Source organism: Chrysoperla carnea, chromosome 1 (genome assembly GCF_905475395.1).
Source record: "Chrysoperla carnea chromosome 1, inChrCarn1.1, whole genome shotgun sequence".
Taxonomy (NCBI): Eukaryota; Metazoa; Arthropoda; class Insecta; order Neuroptera; family Chrysopidae; genus Chrysoperla; species Chrysoperla carnea.
Genome location: NC_058337.1, coordinates 49,568,241 through 49,579,984, shown reverse-complemented (window position 1 = coordinate 49,579,984; position 11,744 = coordinate 49,568,241). Strand labels below are relative to the sequence as shown.

The 11,744-nt window shown below is 31.2% G+C and overlaps 1 protein-coding gene across 1 annotated transcript; it reads right to left on the bottom strand.

Moving 5' to 3' along the window:
* Positions 1–333: 333 nt before the first annotated feature.
* On the bottom strand, positions 334–4,807 carry LOC123305471. Its single transcript, XM_044887193.1, has 5 exons — positions 4,760–4,807; positions 3,202–3,739; positions 2,530–2,745; positions 923–1,105; positions 334–599 (listed from the first exon to the last, which is right to left on the bottom strand). Exons 2-5 carry the CDS (start codon positions 3,650–3,652, stop codon positions 334–336), a joined length of 1,116 nt encoding a protein of 371 aa, XP_044743128.1. The 5' UTR covers positions 3,653–3,739; positions 4,760–4,807.
* Between the last annotated feature and the right edge of the window lie 6,937 nt (positions 4,808–11,744).

Genomic DNA, 11,744 nt, shown 5'->3' with positions numbered 1-11,744 from the left:
TTTATTTATTTCGAACCTCCACGACTACTTATATTGCCATTTTTTAGTTTCTGCGTGAAACAAGAAAATGTTTTCGGAATTTTACGCATGTTATAATTATTTTTGCGAATTTTATTTATTTATTGAAAAAATATTTCTTGTTTTACAGCTGTTTAACTGTTCAATGAGACATTTTTAACTTCTGTTCAGTATAAGTTTTTATTATATGTTCATCTTATAATTCCAAAACATCTCATTTGTTTGATGTTTTCAAATTATTGTAATAGTCTGGTAATCTTCAAACACAAATTTGATAATTACCTAATAGGTACATTTTTAAGCTATTTTAGACTGTTATTCCTTCTCAGCGTTAAATGTTTCAGTTTTTTCGTAATTCTTTACGCCGCCACATATTTCAGGCTGTTCGGAATTTTTCTCACCGTCACATGTTTCAGAATAATTGGTATTCGTATTAATTTTAGATAATTTCTTTGAGTACGTTCCACGTTTCTTTTTTGATTTTGTAAAATGCCACAATATTGTTGTCGGAAATTTTTTGATTGGTGAAACTCTTGTTTTGAATTTACGGCTTAATATAATTTGCTTTCTTAAAAAACGTACTAAAAAATGAAATTCAATTAATAAATTTAAAAAAATTAAGAATTAGTGACTTCAGGATTTAAACGCCGAGACTAAAAACAAATTCATGATACTTGTGCATAATGACATATGGTGCAGTTTGTTACAAAAAAATAGGCACATATACGATGCAGGACGCGGCAATTTTTCTAGTCCTTACTACCAAAAAATTCCTAAATTCGTCGCTGGCTAGTTAGATATTACTGTTAATCGTATTATGCATGATTATTGGCAAAATAATAAATCTCTAACTTATTAAAAACTGCATTTAAAACGTGCGTAGGTATAGAATTACAAGACTTACATTCAGATTGAGTCCTAATAAATGATCTATTAAAAATATCATCATCATTATATTCATTGCTAACACTTTTTTTATTTAATAATTTGCTCACTTTCCTAAAATCGTCATCAATTTGAGGTTGTTTTCTTAAATATTTCGGTATTATCATTTCCGTTATTACATCGTTTTTATATTTTCTAATATCTGAAATAAATGAAAGATAATAGGCTGTAATTTTATAACTAGTTGAAAAAAATACACACGTATAAGTCAGTTAAACTGAGATGAGTGAATCTTCTCTCTCTGAAAATCAATGCACAGTACACTTTACAACATATTGGGGTACAGTTATGTTCCTTTTTTTTCTGAAACTCAAGCCACACAGGACGAGACTAGGTGCTAAATAAAGGTGTCCAAATTCTACGTGTTCATCCATGGATATCCTAGGGTTAGTATCCTGATCGTGGAACAAAGTAAACAATAGAACTGCGTTTTAATCTCTACATGCAAAAAGCTTGAGAATGAAAGCGTTTTATTTTTATTAAGTACCGTGTATTATTTTGGCTATTAAACGTATAATTAGATGACCGTGTGGTCACTGTCTTATTTTCTCTTTGAGATTCATTTTGTTAAGTGACTCAATTTACTTGCCTTATCATGTGTTAAATGATCTGAAGACAAATAAAAACTTCAAAATTGAGTTTATTTTGAACTTCAAATCGATTAGTAGTCAAAAAAACTCGATATAATCTAAATTTCGAACAGTCGAATTTATTATTCGAAATAATCGTATGTGAGATAAAAAAGAGACATCCGAACTGGGTGTAAAAAATACTGTAATCTACATTTGCTTTTAGTTGCGAATGTAATATGTACATATAAGTAAATGTAGGTACTAAATATACATATAAATCTTTAAAGAAAACTCGAAATATTTTCCGATTATGACGGAAGTTTGAGTTTTATATCATGACTCAAAGTGGGTCACATAATGTATAAAAATATTTATAAAAATGTTATGAAGTCATTAATATTAAGCTAGAGCCCAGGGAATTACATTTTCCATTCTACTTTATTTTTAAATATTTGCAGCAGAAGTTTTAAGTCTGCAAATTTATTCATTGTAACTTATCTGTACAAATAATTTCAATGTATATTATTTATAATAAATATTGTACAATTTAAAATTTTATTCAATTTTACCTCTGCAAATTAGGTAGATACCTACAGACCAGTATCGCCTTTAGAAATAGGGTATCCCGTGTTGGATATTCACCGTCACCTATTTGTCACCGGCTATATCTTTTGGCAAGAAAAGAACAGACTTGAATCAGGATTGTTAAATTATATGTTTGACAAAATTTTATATTGTAAAACGGATTGATTGATTTTGTTTAAGATTGGTATAATGGACAAATTAGTTTGATTGAAAAAAAAAAAACTTTCTATCTGTTTTTCAATTTTTGATATAAATTATAATTACAGAATAAAAATAAAATCTAATTTATTGTTACAGAATTGCTTTATTTACAATTAACAAAATGAGGAATTTTTAAAACATGGAAAGCAAATTTATCTACGATTTTTTCTTTGTAAATCATAATAAATTTGAAGAGGTGAGGTCTCACCTTCTGCAAGTTGAAGCACTTCGTTGTTTGTTCTATATTGAGAAGACAATGATGATGACGCCGCTTGTTTATTCATTTGGGATAATTTTTTCATTAATTGTGAAGAATGATAATTTACATCATACTGTGCGTTTGAATCAATGAATTTTTCTCGACGATAGCGTGGTGTAGCCAAATTCACTAAACGTTCTTCAGCAATCTGTTTAGGTTTTTTTTCTGGAAACAAAAATGTATTTGCTGTTATAATAAAAGTTAACCAAAAATTTTGATTTACTTGAATTTTACAGATCAAAAGCATTCTTAATAACTTTAGGCCTACTTGATCCAGTATTTGGAATCGCAAAAGGGTGAAGGTAAAATCAACCGAGGTTTTTATAAACCCACTCATCCTGCCAGAGGATGATTTTCCGATTTTATTTGTATTGAATCACATATACACAAACTTTTACAGTTGATATTTCATACTTTAGTCAAGGTGATGTACTGCAGTTTTAAGAGACTTTTCTGCCGTTATTTCCTCCAGCTGTAGCTGTAAGTTTTGTAATAATTAGTAACCGAGAAAATCTATGAATGTTTTCTTTTCTTCAAAAAATTATAAATTCAACTTTAATATCCTTTTTCTGAGATTTCATGTCCGTCATATATATACCTATACCTAAATTGTATTCATACCTTCATTTGAATCAATCGCCACGTAAGTTTTACGATTCATTCGTGTAACTTGATCAGATTCTTTCATTTTTGGTGTCTTCATATGCAGTTTTATCAAATTTTTCTCACGTTTATTTCGATTTTTTATTATTTTATTGAAATGTCTCATGTTGGTGACTTCAGTTGCTGATGAAGATGAACATGCGTTATAATATACACGGTTATCAGCAAATTTCTTGCAACTGTTTATATTTGTTTTGTTACTAATATATTCGATTTCAGGGTTAACATATTTTTTACATCGATATCGGGGTTCAGCTAAGGTCATCAAACGATCATAAAACAATGATGACGGTTTACTGCTATAATTACTAACTCTTGGTGAATCAAGTCTCATTTTTAATTGATCATATTTTACGTTTAGGCGTCGTTCTAATGGTTGTGATAATTGTAATAGTCGCTCTGACACCATTATATTCTTATTGCTATATTGCTTCTTTGCAATTTTAAAAATATTATTCCATTAAATAAACAATCTGTTGATTAGCATATGAAGATTCTGAAATTATTATAAGCCAGGTAATTTAACTATTTAAAAAAATTGATCCTGATCTTCTTTTCAACAGTATTTTGCTACGTTTAGATTTTTCTGTAACATGATATAAAGAAGCTCTAGGTTGTTAGCATGCCAATGTAAAATTTTGAAATATCCCAAATATTTGTTCCCGAATTCTAACGCCTCTTTGAAAGATTCTTTAGAGGTTTCCTTGATGGGAATATAATTGTAAGACGAAGCTACTTCAAAATTAATAAAAGTAATATGTTCATGTGGATATGTTGACGGGTATATATGGATTAAAGGGGGAGGTTTGTGTATGTTGTTTATTTACTTAGTGTATCATTATAGTAGGAGAGGTGAGCGACAAAAAAATGCAAGAATTTTTAAAAGCTGATTTTTTAAGTTCAAGCTATATTGGTGGAATAGAAAAATAGACTGTCGTCTGTCAGCCGGTTTCTGTAGCGTTTACCGAAGGGGCGGCTTTAACTTTATAAAAAAACTATACCTACATCACAACTACTTTCGTATATAGTTTTTATACAAAGTTAATGCCGCCCCCGTACCAAACGTTACAGATACCGGCTGACTTAGGTACTACAGGCATTTCTCTAATCCATCAATATATATATTGATGGATGGATTGATGGATTAGATAACGTAATACTAAAAAATCAGCCTTCAGAAAATGATTGCTTTTTTTTGTCGTTCACCTCTTAGACTATTATTAAAATTAAATTTAAAAATTATTTTTGAAGATAATGAGAATCGTCTAACAAAGCTGGCGAGTAACGCCTGGTAGTATATCTCTCACTTTGTAAATCTTGTTCTGGTTACCGGAGCTTTAAACAATCAAGCATCAACAACATATACTTTCAGAAAATTCGTCACTAAGTTCCAGTATCAAGCAACATAAAAAAACATTTTTACTCGATGTTGCCTTCGTTGTGGACTTAGCTTAAGAAAGCAGAAGGGGCGCATTTTGGGTACTTCCTAAAAAAATATCATTTTATATTACATTACCTTCTTATCGTTACATTAGTTTTTATCAATTTTGTGTTTGAAAATTACAATCCCAACGAATAATTTTGAATTTTTTCTTTTTTTTTTTTTGTATCAATATTTGTAAAATTACATTTTGTCCAAAATCATGATGATGAAATTATTATGAGCGGAAAACAATTGATTTCTAGTTTTGAAAAGAAATTTTTCTACATTCTAGATCTTTATTATTTAAAAAAATCTGCAAAAACAGGATGTCCTACTATTATTTTTATTTTTACATTCCAGTGCTTTTCTGCAAAAAGTACTATTCGTGGTTTTTCTTCAAAATTTGGTGAGTCTTGTTTCAGAGGACGTCGAATTTGCAACAAAACATGAAGCAACCACCTTAAAATATCGGTAAGGTTTCGAAGTATTGCACAATTTTTAAATTTTCTTATGGTTAGGTTGGGTTAGAGTGGCTGTCCTAGGGTGGGGAACACTTATACCATAGGGCCCTTTGTGATACCGAAAAAAGGTTGGTCCATCCCCGGCCACTACTCCATGAACCATTTGGAGCTGTTTAAGAACAGCAGGAGTGTTTTGACTTTGCTGTGCAAGAAGCTTTTAATCAGAACTACCCGAAGAACATTTTGGGGCAGTTTGAAAAAGTTTCAATGAAAGCCATTTTCCTAGTCATATAGTAAAACTATAATATATTCGTAGCTTTGATCACCCGTAACTTTTGATCAGAATGATCCAAAGAACATTTTAGGGTAGGCTAGAAAAATTTTCACAGAAAGTCATTTTCCTATCTAATATTGCGGGTTCCTATCCATGATTCTAATGTGCAAGGAGAAATTTCAAATTTTATTTTCCTCCAATTTGCCTATCACTCAGTGCTGGATTACCCATTAGGCCGGACTAGGCCATGGCCTAGGGCCCCCGACGAAGCAGGGGCCCCCACGAAAATCTGATATGATTATTTTTGAACAAAAATTTTCAATTTCAAGTTATTTTTTTTTCAAATTTCGAAAAAAAAAATTTCTTTGTTCCTTTTATTTCGGTTATAACCTTGGAATGATATGAATAGGCTGTACGAATGCTATGAATACACAAATAACGATTAATTTTACAATTATTCAAAAAAGGGGGGCCCCTAAATTTTATTGGCCTAGGGCCCCCGATGGGCTTAATCCCGGCACTGCTATCACTGTAATGCGATCTATTCAATTCTAAATAGTAAATTGATCGGATAATTAGCTCAGAATTTATTGTGGAATATAAGTTTGGCAACGTATAAATAAATATACACACACCAATAATTAAACTATTTGAAATGTTATTTTCGCATTGTAGACACTTCAAAACGTAAAAGTATAAAATTTTTAATTTCACTTTTCAGGCAGAAAACAATAACTTTACATCAGAAAGATAAAAATAATTTTATTTGTTGGTTTAAGTTGGCTAAGATATAAATTTATGACTTGAATTAATTTGAAAATAACAAATGTGTTTCAGAATAGTCGATATAATATTGAATCATATCTTATAAAATCATGAAAGAGGAAGGCACAACAGGACAAGGCGATATCACTTGTTCGCCTGACCCTTGTTGTACTACTGCTATAAATGAACCTGATGAAAGTGTCGAAGAAAAAGTGTGTGAAGAAAATCCAAATACACGTTTGACTGTACGGCAAAAGTGGTTGAACATTGAACGCGCAATTTATAGAAGCAAATTACCATCCGAAAGAAATGAATATAATCGTCAAATGGTACTTAGGCAATTGCCAAACGAAAAACGTCGAATATTCCCTTTTTTCTGTTCAGATCAAATTGTTGAAACTGAAATATTTCATGATTTTGAACTGGGTGACGAATATACAAAGCATAAACGACCACCGAAAAGTAAAGTTATTGTTTAAAAATATAAAATTTATTAAATTTAAGATGTTTTGATATAGATAGATTTCCGAAAAAATACCTGAGACTTTGAGAAGCTCAAAAATTCATGGGTATACCAATTCATGTTTCAAGATTTATAATTTCAGTAGACTTCGACACTTTTGAGTGATTGCAACAAGTTTTTTGATCCATCTTAAAGTCAATCCCAAAATTTGATAATTATTTGTAAACATAGTCTAAGAGACGGGATGAGGTCGACCTTCACCCTTCTGATAACCAGATAATTAAATTAAATTAATTTAAATAAATTTTTTCAAAACGGTTTTCTGCTGCAATGCTACACCATTTTTTTCTTAATTAAATAATCTTGCTTCTGATACCAATTTCGATTGGTTTATATATCTTTGTGGATGATCTGTTCATACCGTATGAATAATACAGGTAATTTCATCAATCTGATAACCAATCAAAATTGGTGTCAGAAGAAAGATAATTTAATTACGAAAATTAACTGCCTACAAAAAAGCATTATAACAAAAATATTAAAATTAATTTAATTAACAAGTGAAAACAAACAATTGACTGAGTTAATTGTTGAAATACCATGCATAATCAGTGTTGATTTCTTTATCACATTACACATACAAACATGTGACACATACATAACTGATAATAAGGTAGTACATATTATAAAATTTCCGCCTAATTGGCGCCCTCTCGGGTAAACAGTGATGTTTACGAAAAAATGTTTCAAACAAAAGTTGTTTAATTTTTGATAAGGAACATTTTTTATATTTAAACTTTTGTTCTATCTCTAACGGTTTACAAGATGGGTCCTACGGACCCAAGACCCAATTGACCTATGATGCTCATTTACGAACTTGACCTCACTTTTTACGTCCTGAGTATGCTGTAAAAATTTCAGCTCGATATCTTTTTTCGTTTTTGAGTTATCGTGTCCACAGACGGACGGACGGTCGGACGGACGGACGGACGGACAACCGGAAATGCATATATGAAATATACATAGTATATTAAGTTTAGTCCCAAGTTTGTAACGCTTAAAAATAATGATGCTAGGAAAAAAATTTTGTCATAGCTGTTCATAAAGTCACCTAATTAGTCCATTTCCGGTTTCCGTCCGTCTGTGGACACGATAACTCAAAAACGAAAAAAGATATCCAGCTGAAATTTTTACAGCGTACTCAGGACGTAAAAAGTGAGGTCAAGTTCGTAAATGAGCATCATAGGTCAATTGGGTCTTGTAAACCGTTAGAGATAGAACAAAAGTTTAAATGTAAAAAATGTTCTTTATAAAAAAATAAAAAACTTTTGTTTGAAACATTTTTTGTAAACATCACTGTTTACCCACGAGGGCGTTAATTAGGTGCAAATTTTATAGTATGTATTAATATAGGAATATCAGTTGTGTGTGTGTGTGTCTATTTAAAAGTGAATATCTTTTGTTATTTGCGTGACGTCAAAAAAACAAACGATTGCGCATCAACACTGTCTATAAATTTTTGTATGTGTTATGTGATAAAGAAATCAACACTGACTATGCATGGTATTTCAACAATTAACTCAATCAATTGTTTCTTTTCACTTGTTTTCTAATAGTTCCCACCAAAGACGTAAATTCGATATTGGGCCGCAAATTTATTAAAACCACGACAAGCCTATTTCCAAAATTTAAATATTTATTTTTTGTATTGAGAGCGCTTCTAATGCGATATGAATCCGTTTGCGCAAACCGCGATCAACAAAAATTTTTTCCTCCTCTCCCTAGGACGTATTGAGTGCAGGCAATCAATACGAATTATCTTTACTAAAATAAGTACTATCATTTCTGATGGTTCTCTTGGACTAGAAGTCCAAGTGAACATAGTATTGGTTAAGCCGAGAAACTTTCTTTTTTCTCATGAATAATTTTGAAAAATCAAAAAATATAGTAAATTATTTCTTCTTTCATTTAGCTTTCAGCTAAATGAAAGCTTCATATCAATATAGTAAATAAAAAACAAATCAATTCCATCTCAATTAAAATCAATTTTCGCAACCTTTGGGGCTGAATTTTTCAAGATGATTGCATGTGATTTTATGAAAAATTTATGGCAGCGTTTCGATTGACTAAAGAACTCTCACTAATAGGTTCAGACAATTTAATATATGTTCTCTAATATACATTTGAAAATAGCATTTACCGTCTGCTTCGCTGGATCTCCCAAGTCCGCACCTATCACCTCATCCATAAAACTACAAATACATGTTACTTTTTATTATGAAACCAAATTATTTTGATTTCCAAATCGAAATCGTCCAGAGAAGCGGACAAGAAACTCTAGTATCTTTATATGTTGTAGCCTATTTGTTATTCTGATACTCTCTTTATGATGTATGTGCTACATTATTATAAAGTTTCATTAAAATCTTTTCAGTAGTTTTTGCGTGAAACACGATTATAAAACAGATAATAGAAAATGTAATACTTTTTTTTAGTATGCTGTGCAACTTCAAATATCCTAAAAGCAATCAAAAATCCATATTTCTTGAAAAAATTAATGGTTAGAGAGCTATTATTTCTGGTAATATTTACAGTTTTCCTTCTATTTGGTTAGTAGAACTCTTTTTAACAAAGCATGCTTTTGTAGAATTATTTTATAACTTGAAACGGCATGGTACAAGATCCGAATTAAAGTCGACCTTCATCCATCTGTTTACCGAATGAAAGTTATTTTTTATGAAATGTAAAATACTAACAAATATTCCTGTAATGGGTTGCCTAAAAAATATGGTCAAGGCTACTTTTAATAATAATAATAATAAAACTTGGAAAGCTTGTAAAGTTTATTTTTTGACCGATATTTCGTGGACATTCATATACCATACCGTATTTGTATCTTTATTTAGATATGCAAGTAAATGAATAAGCAGATGAACGTAATTACTATTATTAACTTGTATGTATGTGATAATAGTGAACGAAAAGAGGCAGGCAACTAAGCTGCTGCATATTCCTTATGGATTTTACTTTCAAACAGACCAAAGTTCGTTAGATATGCAAGTCAGTAAAAAATTTTACTTTTGGTATTTTCACTAAAAGTAGTCTTGACCACATTTTCTTAGGCAACTTATTGCAGGAATATTTGTTAACAATTTATATTTCATAAAAAATTACTTTCATACGGTAAGCAGATGGGTGAAGGTCGATCCTATTTCGGATCTTAGACTAACATGGCCAATTGAGGTAATAAAAACGCATTAGGTATATATTTATAAGAATATTCCTTATTCGTTAGGAAAAAGTAAAGAGTATTCTATTTTTATGACGAATCTTCTGAGAACTCTAGAACAAATTAAACAAAAAGTATGGGTTAAAATTTTTATTACCTTTTCATCGACTGTCGAGATTTCGATGTTGAAAAATATGAAATTAAGGAAATATACAATTTAATATTGGCAAGGGCATAGTATATTTTGACAACTAATTTCATTAAGAACAGAAAGAGAGGCTGTTTCCCAGTTAGTCTTATCAATTACCAGTGTAAAAGGATTTTTATTACCAGTGTAAAAGGATCAAAGCGGCAGACGTTACAGACGTGACTTGATCTAGCCAATGATTTTGGCTCTGCAGCTCTGTACTTATCCGATCGATATCCTCTAACTAATAAGAAGCAAAGTGTGCCATTTGAGTTTAACGAAAACACTACCACCACCATACGCATAAACTGTAAACGTCGACCAACTCCCATACATGCTGGTGTAAGCCAAGGTTTTAGACTTAGTCCTGTAATATTACAATTGCATGACTAAGTGCACACAATCAATAGTCGTTCACAAGAGCACTTTGTGGGTCTGATGACCTTGTTGTAACCGATAAAATAAGATAAATAGAAAATAAAAATGCTTGAGAGCTCTCTTAAGCAGTGGGATCGACTGCGCATTATATTAGGCTAAAGTTAAAACCACCGAAATGCTCCTTGAATATTAGTCAACTGTAGATAATGTTTGATGGACCTGTCGAGTTTATTAACAAAGAAAGAAGACTGACACTTATAAAAGACCAATGAAAGTACAAATATATAGAGCTCCTCATAGAATTCTCCTCTCCCCTAAATCTCATTTGGATAATCCTTCTCGTTAGTTAAAATTGGAAGAATCCATTATGTTCATGCTTTTTCGATAAGACTTGATTTTGTGGCGCGGCAAGACCAAAGGACTGTTGACGGATTCAAGATCTTTAAAAGACTATAAAAATTGTATGAATCTACTCTAGTGTAGCTTTTCAGACCTTTTTTAGGTACCTTCTTACAATCGCGATGCAAATATTTTACAGCTGATTGATTCTGCAGATAAAAGCATATGCGGTACCGGCATTTAGATTGCTGTATGTCTGGTTGACGAAGACTTCTCTAGTGTATGGTTACAGACTAAATGAGTGTCAGATCCTTAACACTCATAAAATTAATATATAACAAAATAATAAAATTAATATATAACTATCAACTGTCCTAGGCAAACATCGGAGCATATATAATCACCCCTATGACGGCCTAATTCATGGTAACGTGCTACTCAGCACACAATAATAGATCCCTTCCACCCTTCTCCGTCATTGTAGTAAACATGCAAACGCTATTTCCTTTGTATCTGGATATTCTACTGCTCCTGTGAGGTTCGGATCCAAAAGAAAAGTTTGAATGTCCAGGCTGAGTAAGTCACCGTTACTCGAGGTCTCCTAATGAGAATATAGGTATAAATTTTTACCTGTGTCGCATATTAATTTACAACAAGGGTTTGTTTTAGTGGTTTATAAAGTGAATGTTACCCATAAATATAATTTGTACGAAGGGTTGATAAACACAATCAAATATAGAGCACTTCAAGATAAAAAGTCTGAAATTACAATTCATTATACACATTTAAAAAGTATTACACAAGTTAGAAGCAGAGAAGAAATTATATTGGTAAATGATTACATTAGAGTAAAATATTATTTTATAGCTAAAAAGCCAGTGGTTGGGAGGAAGGCAGTCGTTATTTAAATAAAACGTAGTTTATCGTCTCATCAAACAAGTCTCTTGCCCGAAAAATTGGTCAAAACTTTGATTGGGAGGCC

Coding starts and splice junctions, on each gene's coding strand:
- LOC123305471 (XM_044887193.1), bottom strand. CDS start 3,652: ATGGTGTCAGAGCGACTATTACAATTATCACAACCATTAGAACGACGC. Junction 1,106..2,529: donor AGTGCTTCAACTTGCAGAAG/GTGAGACCTCAC, acceptor CATTTATTTCAG/ATATTAGAAAATATAAAAAC. Junction 600..922: donor TATTAGGACTCAATCTGAAT/GTAAGTCTTGTA, acceptor TTCATTTTTTAG/TACGTTTTTTAAGAAAGCAA.